This window comes from Pseudorca crassidens, chromosome 2 (genome assembly GCF_039906515.1).
Source record: "Pseudorca crassidens isolate mPseCra1 chromosome 2, mPseCra1.hap1, whole genome shotgun sequence".
In the NCBI taxonomy this organism is placed as follows: domain Eukaryota; kingdom Metazoa; phylum Chordata; class Mammalia; order Artiodactyla; family Delphinidae; genus Pseudorca; species Pseudorca crassidens.
The window spans coordinates 112,748,358-112,774,334 of record NC_090297.1 but is presented as its reverse complement, the minus strand read 5'-3'; the positions used below and the strand labels follow the sequence as shown (position 1 = coordinate 112,774,334).

The window sequence follows — 25,977 nt, the reverse complement described above, 5'->3', positions numbered from 1 at the left end:
GGCCTGAACCCAAGGCACTGCACCCCCAGCCCAGGGCCCCTTTCTGGGAATGCAGAGGCTGGGAGTCGGGGCGTCTTGGAGAATAGCCTCTCCTCTTCCTTCGGTGGCCCCTGGTCCCCCACATCCCATGGTGTAGCCAAGGCCTTTGTGGGGAAGCCGTGGGGAAGAGAGGCCCCTTGTTGGCCCATTCATTTTGCTGGAGGCTCGGCCAATGCCAGCCCAGGCACCGGCTGGGCTCTTCTTCCTGGGGGTGCCAGCCAGCCCCCACCCACTGCCACTGCCCGCTCCGCTCCCCAGCTCTGGCGTTTCCTGGAGCCTCAGGGCTTTGGCCCTGGTCCCGGCTGAAGGATGGCGGGGAGCCCCAGCCCCCGCGTCCCCCGCACCTCGCCTTTCACACGCTGGCACCAGAGCCGTGGGAACGCTGGACGGCAGCTGGGCACCGGTGCCCGGCTCTGCCCACCCCCAGCCCGGCCGACCTCAGAGAGGGGAGAGGAACAGGCTGCCCCAAAAAAAGCCCCCTCCGGGATGGGGCCCTAGAAATCCTTAGCACTAATTATGAATCTGGGGACAAACAAGGCATTTGCAAGTCAATTAGTGACAGAACTTTCCCAGGAAAGAGCTTCATCCAGGCTCAGCTTCAGACAGGGCCACATGCTGGGTCATCTTGTCCCTCCCCCTGCCTCTGCCCTGCTCAGAGCTCAGGGACAGAGGCCGCCCAATGTTCTGCCAGTCCCTACGTGGTGGAGGGTCTCAGAGCCCTGATGGGCAACGAGGGGCAGGAGGGCAAGGCTGCACTCTGCTGAGGTCAGCTGGAGGTCACTATAGCGCTGCCACCAGGAGACGTCCCGTCAGGGCCCTGGCCTCAGTTCCACCTGTGACAGAACCTGGCTGCTCCTGCATGGAATTGCCAAGGAGACAGCTGGCCCGGACAGGGTGGCATGGATGGGTTGACAGGAAAATAGAAGTCATTGTGAAAGGGTCGGGGGGGAGATGCTACCCGGAGGACACAAAGAAACCAGGACAAGAGGAGACCAAGGGAGAGACAAGTGGTCCCAGGCATCTCAGCTCGTGCCCAGGCAGGAGGCACATAATCCGAGGGGGCGCAGCCACACACATGGGAACGTCAGGCGGACTAGCCGGCCATCTGGGGCCACTTCCCGTAGAGAGGGCGACAGAGCCCGTGAGGCGGCTGCTCCCGGGCGGGGAGGCCTTTAGCTGGGAGAGGGGCTCTCTGCTGAGAGGACCCCTTAATTGGGGGAAGAGAGTGAGGGAAGGGGCTATTTGGGGCAAAAGCCCTAGAGCCAGCCTCGCCATCTGAGGGAGATTAAGGGATTATAATTAAAATGCGTTTGAGGGACTCCAAGCAGGTGGGTTGGGGCTGGTGCTAACGATCTAATTGCTGCCTTTAGCCAGGGCTTTCGCCAGGGCCTGGCTGCTGGGGCTCGGTAATGAGTGGGGGTGGGTTCCTTTTAAAGGAGGGTGGGTGAGAAGAGGCGGAGTTGAGGGGCCAGGAGGGGCAGTCTTTCCACTGTGAACACCTCAGCTCACAGGGTCCTGTGCCCCGGCGAGGCTCCCCCTACTGCCCTCCCTGAGAAACCAAGGGGAAGGCTGCGGTTCAGTGGAGTTCTGGGAGCCTGGAGAAGAATCTGGGGGGCCAGGAGTGAGCAAGGAGGATACTTACGTTCCCACAGAGAGAGGACATTGAGACAGGGACGGTTAGGGTGTCCTGGGAACAGTTACAACGCCAACACGAACTGCAAACGTACTCTGTGTCGAGCATTGTACAAAACACTCTATAAACTGATTTCACCCTCACAACCATGGTAAAGTAGGTCTCCCCCTCGGGACTAGGGCTGGGCCCAGCCCCCTGGCTAAGCAGACGCCAGGGGTCCCACTGGCCAGGGGTGGCTCCTTTCTAGGAAGGGACGGATGAACAAACCCTCTGTAGACTCTGAGAGACCTCAGGCTGAGGGGCAAGAGCATGCCGATTGTAGCCCAAAGACCCCGGACTCTGGGAGTCCAGCCTGACCGAGGTGGTGCGGACCCCCTCCTGCCTCGCATGCAGAAGGCACACTAGGGACCTGGATACACATCAGGTGTCACACTGCTAAGCCTTTGCATATGCTGTTCCCTCTCCTTGGAAGGCCATCCCTTCTGCTCCGTTTCTGCCCTTCTGAGAGATCTTCCTCTCCCCTGCACCCCCTAGATCCCCTAAGGGGTAAGGGTTCTCTCTGGCCGCCTGGAGCCTGGCTGAGAAGGTGCTTACCATGCATTTAGGAAACAGATGAATGGCCTGGTGAGGGGCCGGTGTTTACTTTTATAACGAAATGTCTGAGCAGCTCTGGGAGGATACAGGGGAGACCAGGAACATTAGTTGCCTCTGGGATGGGAACTGGGTGGTGGAGACCCGGATGCAGGAGGGAAACTTTACTGTGTGGTACACCCTTTTGGGCCTCTAAAGTTTTATGCCCTTAAAGTGAAGAAATTCCTGGGGACCTCCCTGGTGGTCTGTGGTTAAGACTCCTCGCTTCCACTGCAGGGGGCACGGCTTCGATCCCTGGTCAGGGAACTTAAATCCCATATGCCACATGGCCAAATAAGTTATTATTATTATTATTATTTTGGCTGCGTTGGGTCTTTGCTGAGCGAGCTTTCTCTGTTTGCCGCAAGGGGGGTGCTACTCTTCGTTGCGGTGCGCGGGCTTCTCATGGCGGTGGCGTCTCCTGTTGCGGAGCACAGGCTCTAGAGCACAGGCTCAGTAGCTGTGGTGCACAGGCTTAGTTGCCCCGCGGCATGTGGGATCTTCCTGCAGCAGGGCTCAAACCCATGTCCCCTGCGTTGGCAGGCGTGTTCTTAACCACTGTGCCACCAGGGAAGCCTCAAATAAATAAATATAATTAACATTTTTGTTGTTGTTGTTTGTTTTGTTTTGTTTGCTTTTTTTTGCGGTACGCGGGCCTCTCACTCTTGTGGCCTCTCCCATTGCGGAGCACAGGCTCCGGATGCACAGGCTCAGCGGCCATGGCTCACGGGCCCAGCCACTCCGCGGCATGTGGGATCTTCCCAGACCGGGGCACGAACCCGTGTCCCCTGCATCGGCAGGCGGACTCTCAACCACTGCGCCACCAGGGAAGCCTCAAATAAATAAATAAATAAAATTAACATTTTAAAAAGTGAAGAAATTATTATTCAGAAATAAATCTAACTTAAAATAATAAATACTGCATCTTTTTTGAAAGCTTGGGAAGGACAGTGTTTAACCCCAAAGGCCAGAGCATAAAGAGAACCCCTCAGACTCTTCACTGGGGAGGAAACAGTGCAATTTCAGTTCCTTCCCTCTACCTCCCCCTTCTCTCACCCTGCTCCTGCCTCCTCCCAGGGCCTGGTCCCTGTGCCCCACACTCCGCCAGGTCCTCTAAGAGCATTTCAGTGTTGGCCCAGGGAGCAGAAGCACCCCCTCCCTATCGGGTGGGCATTGCGGGCAGAGCCCCTGGATTCTCACTAGCCCCGCACAGGGCAAGTCACTGAAGCTCCCCAAGCCAGCAGCTGCCCCAGTGAACACACAGTGACGGCCTGGCTGCTCTCCCTTGAAGAGGTCTGAGGGCGGCTGCCCGCCCTCCTCTGCACATGCCCGAGGGAGGCTTGCTGCCCAGCCCCAGCCATGGGCCCTGCTATCTCCTGTGTGCTCTCTCCCAGGCCACCTCCTGTCTCTGCGCCTCCTTGTCCCATCTGGGGCATGGGTGTATCCCTGCCCTTCCTCCCCCTGTATGGCTGAGCTGAGGATAAAGGAGCTCTGGGCACCCAGTCTTAGCATTCTTATCTGAAAAATGGGGATACAAACAGTAGCTATTTGCCAGAGCTGTTGGGGGGATTAAATGAGATAATGTATGTAAAGTGCTTGGCGCGGCGGGGCACGAAGTGGGGGCTCATAAATGGTGGCTGTTATTATAGTTATTAAATGGGAGGGACCCTGCAAAATGTGCTAGCCTGGGGAAGGGACTCATCATTATTGCTCTGGCTGGGAATAATGAGGCCTTGTGGTAATAGCCCCTCGCACTCCCAGGCCCCTCTGACAAAAGGACGCAGCGGCTGCGGACGGGCCCGACAAAGTGAGAAGTGAATGGTACATAATGGGACACTTAGGGGCTTAGCCCAGGCTGGGGGGCGCTGGGAAGGACCCTCCGGCTGTGGCTCCAGGTGCTGAAGGACCCCACAGGCCGGAAACCCAAGCCGATGGGCCGCCCTTTCTTTGCTTCAAGGCGGCTTGGCCAAGAGCCTTCAGCCGCAAACCCAGGTCATCCGGGCCTTCGCTAATAATGGACAAAGCGCCCCTAAGTGCCAGGTGCCGCTCTGTGTGCCAGGGCACCAGCCCGCACCAACAGACCCCAGGACCTCAGGCCGTGCGAGGCTACTGTGGGAGACCAACATGAATCCAAGCAAATACTCAAAATAGGTAGAGATGCTGATGAGTGATCTGAAGAAAAATAGGAAGGGAAAGGGGACATAAGGGCTGGAGTTGGGGTGGTGAATTCAACTTAAAATAAGGTGCTTCCGGAAGGCCAGATTTTGTCCAAACTTTTCTTGTGGAAGATGTTAAATAGATGCAAAAATAAATAGACGAATCTAACGAACCCCCATCTAGCCCTCATCCAGCTTCAACAACGGCCGGTCGTTCCATCTGCACCTCCACCTACTCTCCCCCACCTCCCGTGTCACTTTTTAGGAAACTCCAGACTTCTCCTTTCATGGAGGATGTGATTTGAGCAAAGACCAAAGGAGATGAGGAAGCCAGCCACGTGGCCATTAGGGAGGTGAGCATTCCAGGCAGAGGGAGCAAGTGCAAAAGCCCTGTGCCTAGGATCGGAAGATCAGGCTCTAATCTCAGTTTTGCCTCTCCTGGCTGTGTAAGCTCACACGAGTCCCTTCACTGCTCCAAAACTCAGTTTTGTCATCTGTGAAATGAGGCTGATGCCCTCACCCCGCAGGGAGTTTGTAGAGGTGGAATGAGAATCTCTGCGAGTGCTTTATACAGTAGAGCAACACGTCAGGATCAAGGTCTGCTCTCAGAAACTCAGTGTCTTGGTGGAGGTGAGGCAAGGCCCCAGGGTACCCAAGACTAGGTAGGGGTTGGGAAGGGGGTCTGGGGGTGGTTTCCTGCAGAAGGTTACCCCCAAACTTAGTGTAGCAGACTATGGTGATGGGGAGGGGGCTTGAGCTCAGAGCCAGGCCATGTCTGCTGGCCTCCCCCTCACCCCCACCCCCATGGATGGGCCACAGGATCCCAGGCTGCTGGAAACAAGAGAAGGGCCAAAGGCCTGAATGGCCAACTGTTCTCTGAGGAGGCTTGGCCCCCTCCAAAGACCCTTATCACCACATCCACCTCCCTCCCAGGGTGATTATCACCCAGAGGGGCCTTTCCTGGGGGACACAAAGAGACCCTCCACTCCCATCCTCTAGGCAGGATAATGGGCCATTCACACTGAGGGGACCCCAGCCCCACACCTGGCCCTCTCAGGCAGCCCCCGACAGCCCCATTGTCCCAGGCCCGCCTTGCACACGGGTGTCAGTGGCAGGGAAGCCCTAGCCCCCAGCTGGAGCGCTCCTCGACTTCCCCCACCTCCCCAGCCGCCTGGACTCTGGGCTCGATCTCGGGGGGAGGTGGGCCCACCATTCATCCCACACCCGCTCACTCGGAATTTCACTCCTCTCGAAAGTCCTTACAGAGCGATGGGAAAATGGGAGGGAATAATTAGGAAAATCATTAACGTCTCAAGGCCCATCTGAGAGGGATTAAGGGATTAAAAGGCTTCCAACCAATCTCTCCTACTTTAAGGTTGTTGGAGGGGTTTTGTTTCCAGGACTTCTTTTTCCTCTTCTCTTTTCCTGGATTGGGGGACACTAGAGTCTTGGTGGATCCTTCCTTCAAAAGCTGCAGGAAAGGGTCAAGACAGTAAAATCCGCATGGAGAAGAATGGGGAAGAGCAGGTGTATGGGGGAGGGTGCCTTCCCAAGCTCTCCTGAGCCGCCTTGGGCCGCCTCTCCGGACATGGGTGGAGAGGGAGGGGTGCAGCGGCCAGGCTGGGCCGGAGGGGAAGCCCAGACAGGCCTGCTGAGAGCGGACCGGTTCCCTCGGAAGGCCCCTGAGAGGCCCAGCCCTGCACGCCAGGCCACATACACCTCCTCCGAGTCCTGGCTGACTGGGTCCAACCGAGGCAAAATGGGCCAGAGGCTCCGTGCCACACATCCTGCTCTGGAAGGCCAAGGCTGGAGGTCAGAGAGGAGGGAGCGGGGCCAGAAGGCTGAATCAACAAAGACTTTTACTGTTTGCAGTAAGCAACATGCAGCCGCTGTCCTTGAGCAAGGCGTGGTCCAGTGGGGGTGAGCAGGTAAAAATGAATAGCTCGTTACAACACGCTGTGAGGCTGGCTGAAGCGTGAAAGGGGGTGAGAGGGTCTACAGAGGAGGCAGACCTCAGCCAGTCTGGAGGGATTTGGGACAGTGCCCTGGAAGGGTGATTTATTTATGAGAGGATCCCTAAGGCCTGGCACCTGGTAGGTACCCACAAACTGTGAGGTAAGTGCTCCACTCGGATGCATCACCCCCTTTTATATGGAGGGTCTCACTGAAATGGTCCCCCTCACCTGGCTCAAGGCAGAGCCGGTATTTGGGTTGCTGGAGAGCAGAGGGGCACGTTAGGGGATGGCCCAAGCTCTCCCTAGAGTCTTCATGAGCTCCATCCTGACGCAGCCCTGAACATTCTGGGGAAGAAAGATACTGGCAGCACGTGGCTCACACAGTGCCCCCCCCAACCAACACACACACTCACGGTTCCAGTTTGGGGGCACCCTGGAGTGAAGGCGGCCCCTCCATTTCTCTGGAAGGCTCAGTTAAACCCCCTCCGAACTTCTGTACCCACCAACCCTTGCCTCGAAGACCTGAAGCCTGGTGGGGCAACATGGAGGCAGGCGGGAGCCATCCTGAGCCAGCACCTCGCCAGTGGTGCGGGTGATAGATGCCGGCGGCTACAGCCCTCTGCAGCATTAATAACCACGTTTAAAAATGGTCTTAATTAGCAACTGCCAACAAGAAGCCCGGTACTAATTCCACCAATAATCGAGGCTTGCGGGGCGCGGACAGGAATGCTAGTGAGGGGATGGATGGCTTGCAGACCCTGTGCATAGCTTGCAGATACCGTGCAGCTGTAGGGTCCAGCAGAGGCCAGCTGAGTGGCTGGAGGGCTGGGAAGAAGGGGGACACTGCCCCCACCGGCTCCCACACCAGGGCTCCTTGACCCCCCACGGCGTAGCCTCCTCAGATGGTGTTGGGACAAAATGAAGCGTGAGGAATTGCAGGGAGGAGGGGAGATCTCTGTCTGCGCCGTCAGAGCCAGAACCCAGACAGCAGCCTGTGGGATGAAGGCGCGCCTGTAAAAGCCCAAGTGAAATGAGCTAGAAGGGGATTGGGAACAAGCCCCGCAGTGTCCCGGAGCCACATTCCTCGCTCTGGGGAGACGGAGATGGATGGTGCTGAGCTGGGGAGGAGGGGACACTAGGGTGGGGGGGGGCATCTTCTCCAGCTGAGGGCTCCCCTGCCAAGACGAGCAGGGTGGGAAAAGCGAACTTAAGAATCCAGCCGATGCCCCAGCACAACAAAGCCCACTTCCTCTCTCAGCCTCAGAGCCAGGATGGGTCTGCTTGGGTCCTGCCCAGGGACCTTCCAAAGACCATCCAGAGCAGGCCCAGAGAGCTCCAGAAATCCAGGCCAGAGAGAGAGAGAGGGCCCCCTTCAGAGCAGGCATCTCTGGTCCAACCTCTTCTGGGGACAACCTGCAAATGTCCTGGAAGAGAAGAGGGAGGGTCATGGGAGGAAGGATGTGTTCTGGGGCTCAGGCGGGTGGAGCCTCTAGCCATGTGTGGAGACGTGCAGGGACCTGGGTTTGGCTTCTTTCAGATGTGGCTTTTGGGGTCCCCGGAGGAGTTTCCATGAGGCTGGGCAGCCCCAGGTCAGAATGTTTTGGAGGGTTCCAGGTTGGAGCAGAGATGCAGTGAGGAGTTGGAGGGGGGCCCACTTCCAAAGGTGGGGAGTGGGGGTGGACAGGACTCTGGCTACTTCCCTGGCACCATAAAATGCCTCAGCTCCCAGCCCACATCCCCTGACCCCAACTTTCCTCTTATCTGTCTCCCAACTGCTATCCCAGGAGGCCAGGCTCCACTGCCCGCACTGCACCTCCACCTCCCCAGAATGGAGTTGCCACGCATGTTGTACCTGGATCTCGTCACAGAGGCCAGGAGGACAGAAGGAAGTGCTCCGTCTTAGGAAAAGCCTGGGCCAAACCAGAAATGAACAGGCCTCTGAGGCAGCACTAGAAGCCCTGCTTCCCGGAAGACTGCCTGCCCTACCAGCGTCTCCTCCCTCCTCTCCCCATTCAACCCTCTCCTGCCTTACTGGAACTGAAAACCTGGACTTCCTGGGACAGTTCTCATTTTGATGTTGCCCCGATTGATTTTGCCCCGAAAACCTTATGAGCCTCAGAAGCATCACTGTTTCAAGGGCCCAGGCACCATCTCTGAAATAGCTCCCACCTGAGTGGCATCAGCCCTTGATCATGAGCCTGTGTGGGAGTTTAGAAAAGGTGGAATCGGGTCCTGCACCTTGCAGAGTCGAAAGCCCAGTTACTGGAGCTCAGCCTGTAAGCACACAAGAGCAGAGGCCAAGTTCCCAGCTAGAATGGACTCTGCTTCCCGCATAGGGTCCCTTGCCTACTATCCAGTGTTGGGCCAATACCACCTGTTAGATGGGCACAAGCTCCTGGGCTGGGGGTAGAGGGATGCACGTTTCACTTGTGGGAGGGGACTTTCTGTGGCAAACCACTCCCCCGCACCTCTACATCACTGGAGAAGTTTCTTTCAGTCCTGCATGGCTAGGGCTTCTCCCAGTAAACGGTGGGCCTTCTTAACTGGTGGTGGCAGCAGAAGGAAGCAGGAAGGAGGCCTGGACTGGGCCTGGGGCTCACGAGTCACAGAGGATCCCTCGGGGGCATCTCTGTCCAGTAACCTGCTTTGGGGAAACTATGAGTATTTCTCTCAAGGTTCTGGAAGGGAACTGGCTCCAGAGACACCTCTGGTCAATGTAATGTGAAAAAATGGATGGAGATGGAGAGGGCAGTTAACAGGTAGGGAGGATGGGAAGAGCATCACCTATAGGCTAGGTTTAACCTCCAAGAGACGAGGCTCAGAAATGAACTGATTTGTGTGAGTGGGGTGCCAAGTTGGGGGCCCACCAAGGTCTGACCCCAAAGTCAAGGCTCTTTGGGGAGAGGAGTAGGTATGGAGGGAACAGGTGACCACCCCTGCCTGGCCCCAAGGCGTGGTTTGGGTCGCCTTCTTCCTTCCTCCCCGGGCTGGCGAACTCCGATCGGCGATCAGACGGCGGCACGGAGACAATAGCGCTCTGTCCCGGGCGGGCGCTCCGGGAAGACAGCTCATCCCTATGCAGGGACGGCCTCCCCCACCCGGGCCTGGCCGCCAGCCCCTTTCAGGCGGTGGAAGCCGGGGCGGCGGCAGAGGGGGATTCTCACAGGCCGTTGGACATTTGCATAGCCCGCTCGCCCGCCCGGAGACATTGGCCCGCATTGTTCCCGGGCGGCGGCGGCAGCGCCGGCGGGCGCACGGGCCGGGGCGCGCGGGGCGGCGCGGAGGACCCGGCTGGGAGCGGGCGGGAGGACCAGACAAAGGAGACGGGGCGCGCAGAGCCGGGCGGGGGAGATCGTGACGGTGGGAGAGAAATATTGGGGTGAGGTGGGGCGGGGGACGCGGCTGCCGAGTTAGTCTGTCCCGGGACCGCCACCGACCCCCACTTCGGACACCCACGCCGTGTCTAATTCCTCCCTGAGCTGGGGCCACCATGCGCCGTGATTTGAATCCCAATAACGGGGCATCTCAGGCCTTCCCCAGGCTATGCAGGTTCAGGGCGCCAGGTCCTCCAGAGGTCAGAGGAGCAGCTCTAGCTCCCGGCCCGGCCCAGGGGGCTCTGGCCACACAGGCACAGAAGCACCCTGAGGCGCGTGGGGAACCTTGGACCTCCCAGCCAGATGTCTGGGCAGGAAGGTCTGTTGTCGCCCACACATACTTGTGCCAAGCCCGTACAGCTCCACCTCCAGAAACCCTTTCCTAATGCCTCTGGCTCTGCTGGCTTGACACTGACCCCAGCGCAGCCAACCTTCCCCATCAGTGGGGCCCTGGGAGGCGAGCAGGGGCCAAGTGTCCTCGTCCATCATTGTCCCCCGAGCTCAGGCACTGGGGCTGGACAGACGGAGTTCATGAGTGGGCAAGTGTCTGATTGTCCTGCATTGAGAGTGATAATGGCGGTGATCAGAGGGGCTGTCCCTGAGGGGCAGAGGCCTCATTGTCCTGAAGGGGTGAGGAAGGAGCTCCCTTTGCCCCTGTCCCCGCCATCTCCTTGACCTGTTCATTGTCACCCTGTCAACCCAGCCTGAATGGATGGGCCACCGTGTGGGGAACCAATGGTGCTGAGCCAGGGGCTACAGGAAAGATGGGGGAGGGGCTTAGCCTTGGTGAAGCAGAGAGGCTCCAAGGATACCTGCCTTCCCTGCCCTCTGAGCTCCCTGCCTGAAAGCAGTAATGGGACGATCACCCCCCAGACCCAAACCAGTAATGATGGCTCAGTCCATCATTTGGACCGAACAATCTATGGACTGCCCGCCAGGGTGCTAGGCACTGCAGGAAAAGCTGGGGGAGGGAGAGGAGGAAATGCAGAGGGAAAAACCAAGGGCCTGGTTTAGGAGAGTTCAGTCCAGGACAGAGTCCCCTGAGCCATGAAGCCAGAGTGCTGTATCTTTTTTTTTTTTTTTTTTTTTTTTGTGGTACACGGGCCTCTCACTGTTGTGGCCTCTCCCGTTGCGGAGCACAGGCTCCGGACGCGCAGGCTCAGCGGCCATGGCTCACGGGCCCAGCTGCTCCTCAGCATGTGGGATCTTCCCGGACCGGGGCACGAACCTGTGTCCCCTGCATCGGCAGGCGGACTCTCAACCACTGCGCCACCAGGGAAGCCCTAGGGTGCTGTATCTTGCAGTAGAGCTCAGCAGCGTCTCCCAGGCCGTGAGAGGCTTTATGGGGGTGATGGAGCCTGAACTGTCTGGTTAGGGGATATTCAGGGCCATCTCCTGTCGGGCAGCCATCACCCTTTCTCAGGGATCTCTTGGTGGGCCACCCTAGGAACTGTAGCCTTTCCTCCCTTAGAAGCTGGCTGGGTAATTGCCCTCTCCCAGGGAGGGTTCAGTTGTCACTTCTCCAGGAAGCCTCCCTGGATTGAGATGGTAGCAATGACCAGCCTAGGCTAGAGCAGCCCCTTTCTGTCAAGCCTGGAGGAGAGTTGGTTGTGGTCAAGAAAGAACCAGAGTAGAAGGAAAGGATCAAGTGGGAAAATGTTGGTGGTATGCGTAATAAATGAATACTCGTAGCCTTTCCCACCCAGGATAAGCAAGGGCAGGGAGGGTCTTATCCTTAAGTCTCTCCTTCCTAGAAGTCTTTCAGATCTCTGTTTGAGGACTGCTCAGAGAGCTCAGGGGCAGAACAGGTCAGCTGGCTGTACCTGGATCCATGCAGAGGCAGAGCCATGGCTCTGCAGGGTGAAATGGGGGATGGGCCTCTGCTTGCCCAGACTCCCTCCCAGCAGGGGCTGACAGGACAGGGTACCTTTTTGCAATCTCAGCAGTCATCCTGCCTCAGCACAAGGATCTCCCTCCAACATACCTACCCCAGCCAGCAATGGTCAGGGGAGGCTGTGGAGGAAGGAGGGGAGCTCAAGGGGAGGGATATACCAAATATATTTGGGCCACATGGGCAGGCGTGGTCCCCATGGGGCACTTCTCTCTCAACCTCCCTCCTTGTTCCTCAGCTTTTCTTCAACTCTGTGCTTGACCTCTTTCCCCAGCCAGACTCACTCCCTTCAGCTACAGTGAGGATGGAGCCTTTTGGGGGCACCTTTTGCCCCTGTCCCAGAACTAGGCCTCAGCAATCCCTCCTTGGGTTCCTACGTGTGCATGGGTTTTGGTTTTGTGAAAGAGGTCTCTAGTCATGCTCACTCCTGCCAGAAGGGAAGAGCAGGAGAGGGCAGAGGGGGGTCCCAGTACTTCAGGGCTGGGAAAGGAGCTCTGGTCTACTGGCAGGATGGATTCTCTGTTGAATGAGAGATCTGGAATGACATGTGGTGGGGACTGGGAGCTCAGAAAAGTCTTGTGGCATGAATAGTGAGGACCAGAGCTGAAGCAGACAGGGATGCCGTTAGGCTGTAGGAAGGACTTCCCATTCTTGGTAGAGGATGGAGGGGCAAGAAAGGCCGCATCTTCCTCTGCTGGGTCTGGAGCGCCCTCTGGTGATCAGATGGCTTCGGGCTGACGGAAGCCCCATTCTCTGCAGCAACTCATTTGCCCTTCCTAGTCCCCACTCCTCAGACTCGGGACAGGGACATAAGTTGGTGCCTGGGGGCTGGCTGCTTCCAGCTTCTGAGGAGTTAGTGGCAAAGAACTCCTTATGCCCCTCTTAGTCCCAGCAGGGGCCCTCTTCCTACTCTGTTCAGCGGCCACCCAAGTTGAGGGTCAGAGTGGCAGCCGTTCTGGAATAGGAAGAGCTCTCCAGGAGCCTGAGCTGTCTGTCCTATAACAAACACTCACTTGCTGCAGGAGAATGAGCTTCCTGTCTCTGGAGGCAGGTAAGCCCAGTCTGGGCATCCACCTAGCAGAACACGGCATCCTAGGGCGAGTTCCATGGACCCAGGGAGGCAGGATATTGTCACCACTAAGGTCCTTTCTCACCCGAGGTTCCAAAATTGTGAGTTAGATGGTAGGAGGAGCCCCCCAAATTCCAAGTACACAAAAAAAGGAGTGAGAGTCCTCGGTGACCGTGGTATTTATCACCTTCAGGCCCTGGCTCAGGCTTCACTGTAACGGAGTGATGCTGGTCCAGTGGATCAGCAGTCACTTGGGTGCCTCACTTGCAGGGCGTGGGGCGGTGGGGTGGGGCTGTGTGAGGCTCTCCCCTCACCACACTAGTTACAGCCCCTTCCCCAATGCTGCCTATGGTAAGGAGGCTCCTTCCGGCTCCTGTCTTCTTTCTTGCAGCAGAAGTGATGGGAACTAGAAAAGAAAAGCTTCCCAACGGTAGCCAGCCATCATATTCTAAAAGGAGAGCGTCCTTTCAAGTCCTGGAAGCAAGTTAGGCCCGAGTCTCCAGTTCCTCTGCCCTCAGAGGTCCCTGGGCTAAATCCTCATGCTCCCCAGGCACCTGGAGGGCAAGGATGGAGGAGCAGGTGAAGGGGCAGCTCCAGGGGGCTGGAGACCACAGCTCAGGGAGGGACCCCAGAGGAGAAGAGACAAGCGAGGAAGGAAAGAGGCACGTTGGATCAGAGGAGGTGCGGCAGGGAAGGGAAGGTTGGAGGGTGAGAGAGCCCCATGGGCCTGAGGGGCTGCAACCACATCTCACCTCCCAGTAAACCTGGTCCTCGTAGCACTGGGAGTCTGGCGGGGAGTCCAAGAAGGGCAGCCGCAGCAGGAGCCCTGGTGGCAGTAGGGGATCATGTGTGAGGCTTTTTGCCAACCCCATGGGGGAGACTGCCACTCAATACCACCAGGCACAGAGGAGCCAGGAGGCATGAGGTCAACGCGATGCCCGGCACAGGCATATCACAGTGGTATTTATCGAGCACCGACTTTTGCTAGGCCCTATGCAAAGTGCTTGACGTGCATTGCCCTCCTTAAGCAACCACAGCAACCCTGCAAGGTGAATATGATCCCTCTGTTACAGAGAAGGGGGCCAAGGCTTACAGAAGTTAAATAACTTATTCAAGTTGGCACAGTTGGGAACGGACCAAATAGTGAGTCTGTCACGAACCACAGCTCATAAGCCTTCTGTGGCCGCCTATCCAGGAGGGGTGCAGAAAGCGTTTATTGAGTAAGTAATTAAATGAATGAATGAGCTGAACCTTGTTTGAGAATGAAAATCTCAGGGTGGGAGCGGGAGGGTGGGGATACTCAATCAGACGTTTTATTCTGAAGGCCAAAAGGACTAAGGCCAGATATCAGGAAGGACTGCCTGACCTGGCGTCAGTGGGCAGGCTGCCTCTGTGGAAGGTTTTTGTGCTCCAGTCTAGTGATGAGACAGGCAGGGCTCTTCCCTCCCTGCCCCTAGCCCTACACGCTTCAGGGCCTCAGCCTGAGGTTGGGCTGCCCTCTAGTGGGCAGAGGGAGCAGCACAGGGAAGCCACAGAGGAGAGGGATCTGTCAGCCCCTAGCAGGCTTCCCACCTTCCCTTGGCATCGGAAGGGAGCAAGTACCCACTTTGTCCTACTTATCTGGAGGAAGTTACCCCTTAAATGTACAACCCCACCCTGCACCTGGCACAAAGTAGGCGCTCAACAGATACCTGTGAGTAAATGAATGGCAGGGGGATGGGATGAAATGGCCCTTCCTCCAGAGAAACCCCCTCCTCTGTCTTCTGCCCTCCCTGGAGCTCCTCACAACGCCCATCCCCCCCCTCCCCCCCAGGCCAAGGTCACTCACCTCCGAGGCTCCCACCCACAGAGGCAAATATCAGTGTGACAAACAGTCCGAAGAGCTGGTGCATGGCCTGAGACGTCGCGCTGCGCTGGCCCTTGGCTAGGAGTGGAAACACGCTCTCTAGGCTGCAGGGAGGGGAGAGTGGGGGGAGACAGGGATGGAGCATGGAGCCAGGGCTGGTCAGTGCATCAGTGCACTGCACCGCTTCCTGCAGCGGCCAAAAGGGCCTCAAGGGAGCTGCCAGGCTGAGTCACCTCCGGGCCTTTGCTCCAGTCAGGCCCATAGCCTGGAACACCCTCCCACCTCCCTTGTGCCAGCAACACCCTCACACCTTTCAAGGCTCACTTTGAGGGTCACTTTTGCCTGCCCTCTTTTCTGAGCCCTGATGTGCAAAAATCTATCCTAAGGGTCAGTATCTCTTACCTGACCCTTTAGTAATAACACTATTGAAATCATTTGTTCAATGACCTTCTGCTGCACTTGAGTGAGGACCAAGAAGGCAGTCCCCAGTCTTGTTCACTCCAGTTTCTTCAGCTCCCAGGAGGTAGAGGAATGAATGAATGAATGAAAGAAAATAGACAGCTTTTTCTTGTTGGTCCACAATAGGAGGAAGAGAGTGAGGGACTTAGTTCAAGGGGGATAACGATTCCACTGGGGATGGGGGGTGAGGGTGGGGAGAACTCACCCATCTCCGTAAGCTTCATGGGTGGCCAGTCCAGCCACAAGGACCCCCAAGAGCGCTCCCAGGACCCCAGGCATCCCGTGGAGGTTGTGGACACCGCACGTGTCTTGGACTTTGAGTTTTGACTCAAGGGTGGGCTGGAGAACAGGACAACAATAATGAGTCTCGTGTGCACTCCGAAGACCCCCTCTTCTGCCCAGGGCCCAAGAGGCATCTGTACCGTGAAGAACTTGTACCCCAGTGTGGAGACGGTCCCAGCCAGGAAGCCAGCTACCAGAGCCCCAAAGGGTGTCAGCATCATTTCAGCCGATGTCCCCACCACAACCCCTCCGGCCAGTGCGGCATTCTGGATGTGGACCTAAGGGAGCACAGAAGAACAAGGCGTTGGAGGCCCTTTCAGATCGTCACACCCACACCCAACCCAACCCCGCCCACCACAGTGGCACCTACTGCTTCTGAAGTCCCCCCACCATCTAACCCTCTAACTCTCCTGCTATCCTGTCATCACCTCATGCTCTGACCCAACGCCTCCAGTGCAGATGGAGCCCCCTATGCCTGTGCCGTTACCTGTTCCCCTGGAGAATCCTCCTTGCAGGGTCTCCGATCTCTCCCCCGCCTCCCGGTCCCTCCCTCTGCCTCTCCCAAGCCTCTCCCCCATACCATGTCCAGCCGCCCATCCCTCCCGACAAGGGCTGACAAGGCGAAGGTGCTGAGGGTGCTGGCAGTCAAGGAGTAGTACGTGTTGAGAGCCGACCGATGCTGCCCATCCCCCAGCGCAGTGGGTGCAGAGTTGAAACTAGGCCAGAAGATCCATAGGAAGATGGTCCCTAAATGGTGGGCAGGCAGGCAGAATGCGAGGAAGGAGGTGACTCCCCCACAAGGCACAAGCTGTGTAACTGCACTCAAGTCACCTACCCTCAGCAGCCTCAGTTTTCTCATCTGTGAAGTGGGGATAGTGATACCCACTTTATAAAGTGAGGACTAAATGAGGTGATACATCCCAAGTGCATAGCGCATGGCCTAGCCAGTACTAAATGTTCAACAAATGGTAGCTATCGCAGGGTACTGGCACAAAAGGGAGCTCCTTGATTGAAAACCACAGGGGGTTCAGATTTTTTTTTTTTTTGCGGTACGCGGGCCTCTCACTGCCGCGGCCTCTCCCGCTGCAGAGCACAGGCTCCGGACGCGCAGGCCAGGCGGCCATGGCTCACGGGCCCAGCTGCTCCGCGGCATGTGGGATCTTCCCGGACCAGGGCACGAACCCGTGTCCCCTGCATCGGCAGGCGGACTCTCAACCACTGCGCCACCAGGGAAGCCCGAGATTTTTTAAGTATCAGAAAAGGAAAGAAAAAAAAGGCAAAGGGCACCACATGTCAGGCACTAATCTGGTACTTGATATACATAAGAGGAAAATCACTTGTTTTATAACCTCAACTGCCCCCTGGAGAGGGTGGGCCCTGCCATGAGCACCGATGGGCTGGGCCTGCGCATCTGGGGTAAGGACATATGCCCTGCCTGCGGGTCCCAGGTCAGTCCTGGAGGGAGAGGGGGAGGGGCCAAGGGCAGGTGAAGGGGAGCTGGGGACCCGGTAGGGTAGGGTCAGCAGAGCAAAGAGGCTTGAGAGACTGCCCCTTAGTCCTGAGTGGTCCTTGGGTTGCGATGTAACTTTTGCACCTCCACAGTCTGATTAAAATCTACCACACATACACATGCATCTTCTGAGAAGAGTTTTGGGAGGAATCGAGGAAGAGGCCAGTTTTCCTGTCTGGAAGAAGCTGGGAGGCAGAGGAGATCTGAGAATGTAAGCCTCGCAGGAAAGCACAGACATCTTGGGGAAGCCTTTGGACTTCAAGCTAAACTTATCTGAGTCTCAAAGGGCAAGGAGGCCTCAGCTGACCTAGGATTCCACATGCTCTATTTCACAACAAACCCAGAGGTGAGCAAGAAATACAAAACCAGTCTCTTTTTAATGTAAGAACGGGCACTTCGGTCACTACTCAATACTACCCTCAAAAACATAAAATAAGGCTTCCCTGGTGGCGCAGTGGTTGAGAGTCCGCCTGCCGATGCAGGGGACACGGGTTCGTGCCCCGGTCCGGGAAGATCCCACATGCCGCGGAGCGGCTGGGCCCGTGAGCCATGGCCGCTGGGCCTGCGCGTCTGGTGCCTGTGCTCCGCAACGGGAGAGGCCCGCGTACCGCAAAAAAAAACCCCATAAAATATGGATTTCCTTTCCTGACTCATTAGTGAATAAAGAGAGAGGAGCAGAGGCCAAGGCAGAGGTATGCGCTTAGGAGAAACAGGTGGTGATGATGGGGCTTGCAGGTCAGACCCTACTGCTCGCCGGCGTGACCTACGACCTCTCCTCCTCCCCCTTGAGAGTGCAAGGGCTTCCAGGAAATCCCCTGAGAGGACGTGACCTCAGGAGGGGGGACGCAGCCCCAGGGACAAAAGCCTGGAGGTTAGAGATGGGGAGAAGCTGAGTCTGGCTGGAGAGAGAGCGTGGGGAGAGTGAGTGGGGAGGGGGCAAGGGGGGGAGGAGTAGCCAAGATCCTGCAGGGGTGGGTGCGCCAGGCTGAGGAGTCTGGTATCTAACTGTCGGTAGTGGGGACCCTGGAGGTCTTCAACAGAGACTGGTGCCCTCAGACTTCGATTGAGAAAGGCCCCTAGGATGGATCTCAGGGCATGTGCATACCCCAGTGCTGAGTTCTAAGAACCTGTCATAAAACTACTGAGAATGGTGAGCACGGATTCCCGGGGCTCTGGTGGAAGAATCCGAGTTGGAAGGGAGTTCCCAGCCAGAGTCCCAAGGATTCTAGGTGGCACCCCAAGACCAGGCCTGGAGATGAACCGGCCCCGTACCCACCACACCTCAGCAGGCCTCACCAATCATGGCAAAGAGGTCCGAATGGTAGACGGAGCCCTGGCGATGCTTGCTCTTCTCCAGCTGGGGCCTATAGAGGACCCTGGAGAGGACCAGCCCGAAGTAGGCGCCAAAAGCGTGAATAGTCATGGAGCCTCCTGCATCCTTCACCTGGGGAGGTGGAGCTGAGGTGGAGGGGCAGCCCCTCGCCCCTGCCCCTACCCCACGCCCTCCCTGCTCAGGGCCTGGCCCTGGCCACTCCCACTCCTCACCCCATCCCCATCCAGACTCACCCTGAGGAGACTAAGGAGCACAAACTCGTTGAGGCCAAACAGCACCACCTCCAGCAGGGCCATGAGCAGAAGCTGAGCCGGCCCAGTCTTGCCCAGTATGGCACCAAAGGAGATGAGCACAGCCCCAGCACAGAAGTCAGCATTGATCATGCTGGGGGGTTGGGATGGGGAGGGTGAGAGGGGGCTGGAAGCGAGGGCAGCCCTGGGGGGTGGGGGGAGGGGAGGAGGCAATGAGCCTACCCACCTAAGCTCTTCCCTGGTAGGCAGGAAGGTATCACCTCGCCTTTTTTGTGGATGCGGAAACAGAGTCTCAGGGAGGTTCTGGGCCTTAGCAAACAAAGCCCACAACAGGTGGAAGAACCAGATCTTGAATCAAGAGCTCCTCTGAACCCTGCCCTTTTCCATGACACTATCTATCCTCCCAACATCTCTTGGGTAATAAGGGGCCTAAAGAAATGGGGAGGTGGGGCTCGAGGATGGGAGAAGATATCAGGCAACAGAATAGGCAGGGGTCCTAAAAGAAATCAACGGATGGGTCAAAAACCTGGGTCAGGGAGCAGACTTGAGGGACTGGGTTTGAGCTGGGTCCCTTGGACAGGGGCCTCCCAGGTAGACCTCAGGGGAGCCAGGGTGGCCGCCACTGCCCACCTCTCTACGCCTACATAGATGTGGCCATGGTGGAAGGAGTGGAAGAACCCCTGGACGAGTGTGGACCACTGCAGGGCAAAGGCGGCCGAGAGGAAGGTGAAGCCCACGCTGCTGAAGCCGTAGCGCTGCAGGAAGACCATGAGGAAGCCGAAGCCCACGAAGATCATGGTGTGTACATCCTGGAAGCCTGCAGGGTGGAGGGGGCATTCAGGGCTGCTCAGGCTGCCACCCATCCACCAATCAGCCATCCTGCCAGCGCCCCCAGCTCTCACAAGCCAGGGCCGCCCTGAGGCTGGAGCCGAGCCTATAAAACTCCCTGGACATGGCCGGCCTCCCAGCCCGGATCCCCCATGCAGAGCTGGCCAGCTTGGAGCAGTGGGACCCAGACCATCCCTGCTGTCGCCAGGTCAGAGCAAGAGAGTAGAGCCTTCCGCTCTCTTCTCTGCCCCACTCATTTGCCCTATCCCTGGGTTGCTTACAACCAGTGAAAAGTCCAACATTTCCTGTGTTCTTTCCTGGCACAGTCCCTGCCCTCTGTGCTGGAAATTCTCTTCCCCTGCCGGGTTTTCTTAAATTTTCCCTTTCTGTCGGAAGTCCTTCTTGATGTCTACCCTCCATTCCTCATACTTCAGAATCTATACCTCTCCATTTTCAGGATTTTAAATTTTATAAATTAATTTACAAAAATAACTTTAAATTGTTAACAGAGATTATCTCAGAGAAAAGAAATTGAAGGGAGGGGGCAGGGCTGCTGAGCTGTACAACTCTGGAGCAAATAATGCCCCCTGGAGGTGTGCAATATGGCCACTCCGGGAAGGAGGATTTTACCCTATAGTTTGTTTCTTTCTATACTTTGAATGTTTTAATTTTATAGATGAATCACTTGAATTTTTTTAAGTGTCGGTGGGGTTTCTGGGCAGGGAGATTTGGGGTCTTTTCTGTTTGCTTTCTATTCTGTGTAAAAAGATCTAAAATAATAAACAGTAATAGTGAAAATGAGATAAATACAACAATTTGCTTTTGTATTAGTTTGTTCTGTACCCCTCCCCCCATCTACTTGTAAATAGGGTTTGAAACACAACCTACTATGATGTTCAGCCAGTGCATCTAGTCCTGTTTCCTTCGTCTTGGGTCTATGTATCCATAATGCTGTGCTATCTTTGGCTTTAATTGAGAAATACTAGAGAAACACTTGAGTGCATTATTGCATTTGTTGTAAATAACTTACTGAGAAACAGGGTCAACCACGACCATAAACTCTCCTTTCATAGCTCCATGTGAGAAATTTCTCCTGGAACTTAGTACTAGGAAATGTCATTTCCCCTGAGGAACCAGGAGCTGGTTTGCTTTCCCTCATTCATGTGATAGATGTTTACTAAGCAGTCATGCACCAGGCTCTGCGAATGTAGAGCTGTCGGTGGAGGACAGCCATCAAAGGATCAAAGAATCACATATGTGAGGCTTCCTTGATTCTGATGAGAACACATAACTGACCATATTACCCCTTTTTCCTAGCTGCCTGGAAGCTCAGAGCTACAGGAATTTCAACTATAACAACTGTAGGCCTTCACAGTGTTCCTTATTTGTGTACTGCTTCTATACTTTTCTTATTCACGTTTTTGTTGTAAATGATCGCGTGTCTTGTACAAAGAGGCAGATCACAAAGAAAGAAAATCACAATCACCTTTTTTGTTTAAAGGTGAAGGACCAACAAGCCAAAAATTTATTACTGAACTTTAGAATGTAATCAACGACTTTGAGAGAAGCAAATTTTTCTGCGTGTGTGTGTGTGTGTGTGTGTGTGTGTGTGTGTGTGCTGTGTATGGGCTGATAGGAAATGAGTTTGCAAGCCCTTGGCAGAGGGTGGGGTGCATGTTGGAACTGGAGGTCTACAGCTCAGCTGCCAGCCCCAGTGGCCAAGTGGGTGAGGGTCTGGAGGTCCGCTGGCCTCACTAAATGTCTCCACCACTGTGCCACTTTTCCAGCCCAACTCACTCCCCAAATCACCCAGATCTCTCTTCCCTCTCAGATCTTAAAACCCAACAGAAAAGGAGAGTATCTTTTAGAACTCAGCCCGAAGCCTTAGTTCTTTTAGCCTCACGGCCTGACTTGTTTTCTCCTTGTGCAAACGGTAAAGGGGGTGCCAGGTCTGTCCTTTTGCCCAAGGATAACAAAGCAACAAAAGGGACTGGGTCATGCCCATTTCATGCCGAAACCGCTCTAGAACTTGTCTTAAAAGGCAATAATATTTACATCTCCCACCCCGGGTTTGTTTGGAATCAAAACTCAATCCCTTGGTCTTTCACCTGGAGTCTAAACATCAAGAAATCTCCTTTACTCATTCCACTCTGTGGAACATTCCACACATTCTCCATGGACTGTGGTGGGTAAGGGGCTATTCCAGCTGGAGGCAGGGGCATAGATGAGATGACCCCTCAACATTCCCTTCAGGGGATCCCTGGATTGGGCAGGATGGAGCCTGTTTTCCATCACATCCCCACCCCCACCAAACCCATGCACCTTTGGTTGGAGAGAAGATAAAAGCCCTCTAGGGCCACCTATCACCCTCCCTCCTTCCCTTATTGCCCTTCCCCAACCGCACCAGATGACTCCTGAACAAGGTCAGACTGTGGGACAAGGGGACAGTTAAAGCTGGGGCTTTAGCATCTGACAGAGCTGGATTTAAATTCCAGCACCTCCCCCCTCCACTTCTCACCGTGTGATCTTGGACAAGCCACTTAACCTCTCTAAGCCTCAGTTTCCTCATCTGTAAAGTGGGGATATAAAATGTGAGAAGCAGGAAAAAGGGAGTGGTAAGCTGAGGAGGCCATCTCCCCCCACCACTCTACCCCCACGTGCCTTTAAGAGGGCAGATAGGGCTGTATTCTCCTAGAAAAGTCACAAACCACTCTGGTCCCAGTCACTTCCCCCTGCCCCCACCTCAAGAAAATCCTGATTCCGTTTGTCCTAAATCCCTCTCCTTGCAAGTCAGGTCTCAGAGATATATAAAAAGGAAACTGTCCATATTTTTTCTTAGAATCCTTTCTCATCTTTGCTTCTGTGTCCCCTGTATGCCTAGTCTTTTCCCCTAGTTTCTCCCCTTCTTTATTTCTCTCTCTCTCTCTTTTTTTTCTTATTGGAGTATAGTTGCTTTACATGTTGTATTAGTTTTCCCCCTTTCTTATTTTCCATTACTTGCCTCATAGGATAGAAGTTTGTAATGTGGGGGAAAGTCTGCAGATGGGGAGTCAAGAGACCCGGTTCTAGGCTGGCTAACTTGCTGTGTGATCTTGGGCAGTCACATGACCTCTCTGGCTCTCTCTCCACATCTGAGAGGAGTGGATCAGATGAGCTCTAAAGGCCCTTCCTATAGAGGTCACAGACAGATACTCAGAGCAGTCACGCATTTGACATTGGCTAGTCCCACAGCTAAACAACAGCGGCAAAACTCTCTTTCATCTCCCAAATCAAAGGGCAGTGGCTACACCACCCTCTGGCCCTGACCACTTCTCCAGGACACAGGGATAGGTGAAGACTTGGCTCATCAAAGCCCCACGCTCCAGGGACCTCACACCTCCCTCCTCCCCAACCCATCCCTGCACCAGGGTCCCAAGTCCACAGGGATAGAAACCTAGTGCAGAAAAAGAGGTAGGATTCCCACTGCTATTCCTCTTACTGCAATCCAGGGACAGAAAACTGTGCCTCCAGGAGAGCCTACCATTGCAGCAGAGGGATGAGAGGTTGGGGGTTTCAGGGAGGACTGTGAAGCAAGCAGGGCTTGGAGGCCTTGAGGCCCATGGGAGAAGCAAATGGGGGTTCATGGCAGGCAGCCAGGTCAGACCCTAGGACAAGAGCTTACTTCTCTCAGCCTGTGGACTGTCCCTGCCCAACTCCCCATCTCTGTGGACAAACGTATGACCCCAAGAGTCTGCCATCTCAGCTCTGTGGCTCTGACTTTGATTCCAGCATCCATGGCTCACCTCATGCAGCCAGAATTGGGGTGAAATGTGGGGCGGGAGGAGCTGTAGCCCTCCCTCGGCCTAGGATGGCCGGTATTCTGGCACTTTATGCCCAGGTCCAAGCCTCCACCTCACCCTCTCTATCCTCAGCATTGTGAGCTTCATTTTCTTGGGGTTGGGGCTGGGAGAGGGTCAGGTGGGGACACACTGCCACCAGCTCTGCATACAGAAAGTAGGGTAATAACAGCCTGGGATTTTTATAGGAGATTCTCACATTCTGGGCCTCATTTGAATGGATATCCTTCAAATGGAGGCATCTTTCTCCCCATTGCTCAGATGGGGAAAACTGAGGCTTAGAGACCTGGTCAAACATTTGTGATGAAGTCTGGGAGATCTGGTCCCAGCTGCCCAGGGCCTGAGTCACAAGGTTGGGTCCCCAATCTTGAGGGAAAGGCTCTGTCCACAACAGGGGGCAGGGGCTTAACCTTCTCCTTCCTGGGCCTTGTCAGCAGGCAGGTGAGCTGTGGTGCTAGGACCTGAGGATGGCTGAGTCCTAGTTCCAGCTCTGTCACTCACATGGTAGGTGATCATGAACAAATCACAACCCCTTTGAGCCTCAGCTTCCTCCCGGGTGAAATGGGCTAATGACCCTGCCTTGCCTTCTTCGCAGGGCTGGGGGGCTGCTACTCTGTGATTGGCTGGTGGATAGTTACATCATTTTCTCTCTGGCTCTGGAAGGACCAGCTTTGGGGGACTGGGGAAAAAATGTCTCAGTCCACTAGTCTTGGCTGCCTTCACAGCTAATACCATCACTGCCCCCTGCGCCCCACTCCCTACCTCCCCTGCCCAGATGATTTTTTCCCTGTGGTCAGGGTGGAGGCCCCAGGAAAGGCAAAGTCTCTGAACAGCCCAGCAAAGCCCAACTAGGCCAACAAGAGAGTAGGTAAAGCTGGGGCTTCAGATCTGGGTTCAAATCCCAGCTCCCTCAATTCTGACAGCAAGACCCTGAACCAGCCACCTAGCCTCTCTGAGCCTCAGTTTCCCCACCTTTGCCTACTTCATAGACTAAAGGAGAAAAAATGCATGTGCCGCCCTCAGCATAATACCTGGAACGTGGCAGACGCTAGCGAAAGGGTGTTATTATAATAAATCTGGGGCACCTTAGATCTGGGCATCCAAGTGCTCCCTCCCAAGACATCGGGGGAGCTTAGGGCCTTAGCTCTCCCCGTGCCCTCACCCGCACTCACTTGGGTAGCGAAAGTAAAATTCATTGTCCGCGTTACTGTGGTTGTGCCAGTGCCAGAGGGCAGCGTCGGTTTCATGGTTGTAGCGGACAAATACCGCAAAGAGGATGGCGGTGGCGCCCTGGAGGAGGAGGCACAGCAGGGGCAGCTGCAGTCGCCGGCCCGCGGTGCGGCGGGGAGACCCGGCCATGGGATAGAGGCTGCGAGTCTCCGTCTCCGGCTAGGGCTCCTGGCGCGCGGCTCTGGGAGACACTCACCGGGCGGGCCGGGCAGGTTTCACTCGAGCCAGGCCCCGCCCACTGGAGCCAGGCCCCGCCCACAAGGTGGCTTACCTGCCCGCAGTTCCTGGCTCCAGCCCGGGAGGCGGGGAAGGGTGGGCGGCGTCCCAGGCCTGAGGTGGGGCAAGGAGTGGAAGGCGATGGGGCGTTTGTACCCCCAAGTCCTCTTTCCTTTGGGCCAGCTGACCCTGGCGCCGTTCCGGTTGGGACAGGTCCTTGGAAATGACCCTAGAGAGGCGCCCTATGTTCTGCCTGCTGGGGCGCAGCTGCGGGACCGCAGGGGGCGGTGGGGGGGAGGAAGAAGGGAGGGCACCCGCCCCCTCAAACATGCTGTTAGAGAGTGTTTCCCAAAGAATAAGCGGCCTTATAGGCTCAGACTTCCCTGGCCGAACCCCTCCAGGGTTAATACAAGAGAGAGGAGAGGGATTACTCAATCTTTTGCCCAACTGAAAAGGCGATAGGGAACGGAGATAAAGAACAGCCGGCTCTCTAGGCATTGATGATTAACCTGGCCGGGGAGGTCTGAGCCTCCACAGTTGAGTTCCTTACCCCGCTCCCAAGCCTCAGCCTCCTCACCCGCGTCTGCATCCCACCACACTCGTAGGTCAGAAGGCTGGACCTGCGAGCAGGCTGGGCAGGGGCCAACTGACACTTGGGTTCCCTGCACATCCAGTGTGGATATGAGAGGGTCTGGGCTGCCCCAGCAGCTGGAAAGAAGGGAAGCTAGATGGCAGGAGGATCTTCTCAGTTAAGAGTCAAGAGACCCTTGTTACACAAGCAAGATTTGCATCCGCTGGGGTCCTGATAGATAGACAGCGAGGAGGCAGCTGTTAATTGAGCACTTACTGTGAACCAGGCTTCAGAGATGAACCAGATGACCCCTCCCTCCAGGAGCCACTGTCCAGTTGGGAAAGAGACACATAGGAGAGAACTGAATTACCACTGGGGTAAATGTGTGACCCTGGGAATCACAGAGGCTCTGGGGGCCTAGAGGAGAGGCTGCAGAACCCACAGGAGTGGGGATGACGGAGGGGACAAAGATGGAGAATTGCTTCCCAGGAGGTGGTGTCTGAAGGCAGCCTGGAAGGCCAACCTAGAAACTGAGTAAGTGAAGAAAGAAAGAAGAGGAGATGTTTCAAGAAGGGGACCCACATAAGCAGAAACCGTGCACACGTTCAGGGTGCTCAGGAACTGAGGCCAGGGGTGGGTATCAGCAGGCAGAGGTACGTGGCCTCTACCCAGTGGGTGCCGGGCCCCTGGAGACCTCTAAACAGATGGAGGACCCTCACATTATTGGTTCTGACTCCCAGAGGCCACAAGGGGCTTCAAAGAGGAAAACGTGAAGGCCAGTGGGGCTGGTGGTGGGGAAGGCCCTCTGTCTACACTGCCCGTAGCCTAACCCCAGCTGTCTGAAGGGGTTGTTGTGTGGGAGGGACTT

At 56.0% G+C, this 25,977-nt stretch overlaps 2 protein-coding genes across 3 annotated transcripts; both read right to left on the bottom strand.

Annotated features, from left to right (window-relative positions):
* Nucleotides 1-6,299: 6,299 nt before the first annotated feature.
* On the bottom strand, nt 6,300-10,276 carry LOC137209175 (uncharacterized). Its single transcript, XM_067710468.1, has 4 exons — nt 10,129-10,276; nt 9,578-9,704; nt 9,292-9,487; nt 6,300-7,837 (listed from the first exon to the last, which is right to left on the bottom strand). The coding sequence occupies exons 1-4, from the start codon at nt 10,274-10,276 to the stop codon at nt 7,070-7,072; spliced, it is 1,239 nt and encodes a 412-aa protein (XP_067566569.1). The 3' UTR covers nt 6,300-7,069.
* Nucleotides 10,277-10,771: 495 nt separating this feature from the next.
* RHBG (Rh family B glycoprotein) lies at nt 10,772-24,643 on the bottom strand. 2 transcript variants are annotated; one of them, XM_067728190.1, is made up of 10 exons: nt 24,265-24,643; nt 19,059-19,245; nt 18,411-18,561; nt 18,141-18,288; nt 15,915-16,081; nt 15,475-15,612; nt 15,258-15,391; nt 14,576-14,697; nt 13,500-13,573; nt 10,772-13,301 (listed from the first exon to the last, which is right to left on the bottom strand). In XM_067728190.1, the coding sequence occupies exons 1-10, from the start codon at nt 24,449-24,451 to the stop codon at nt 13,233-13,235; spliced, it is 1,377 nt and encodes a 458-aa protein (XP_067584291.1). In that variant the 5' UTR covers nt 24,452-24,643; the 3' UTR covers nt 10,772-13,232. The 2 variants fall into 2 exon arrangements, with proteins under 2 accessions (XP_067584291.1, XP_067584292.1); XM_067728191.1 differs by lacking the exon at nt 24,265-24,643 and having other exon boundaries at nt 10,772-13,573; nt 18,141-18,220; nt 19,059-19,197.
* Between the last annotated feature and the right edge of the window lie 1,334 nt (nt 24,644-25,977).

What these genes read in the sequence shown, in the direction of transcription:
- LOC137209175 (XM_067710468.1), bottom strand. Translation starts at nt 10,276, where the DNA reads ATGATGGACGAGGACACTTGGCCCCTGCTCGCCTCCCAGGGCCCCACT. An exon ending in GCTGTACGGGCTTGGCACAA is followed by an intron (nt 9,705 to 10,128) that starts GTATGTGTGGGC and finishes GCCCGCTCCCAG; the next exon opens with CCGGGTCCTCCGCGCCGCCC. An exon ending in CAAAGAGCCTTGACTTTGGG is followed by an intron (nt 7,838 to 9,291) that starts GTCAGACCTTGG and finishes CTTCTCTTCCAG; the next exon opens with GACATTTGCAGGTTGTCCCC.
- RHBG (XM_067728190.1), bottom strand. Translation starts at nt 24,451, where the DNA reads ATGGCCGGGTCTCCCCGCCGCACCGCGGGCCGGCGACTGCAGCTGCCC. An exon ending in TGCTCCTTAGTCTCCTCAGG is followed by an intron (nt 18,289 to 18,410) that starts GTGAGTCTGGAT and finishes CCACCTCCCCAG; the next exon opens with GTGAAGGATGCAGGAGGCTC. An exon ending in AGGACCAGGTTTACTGGGAG is followed by an intron (nt 13,302 to 13,499) that starts GTGAGATGTGGT and finishes CTTGCCCTCCAG; the next exon opens with GTGCCTGGGGAGCATGAGGA.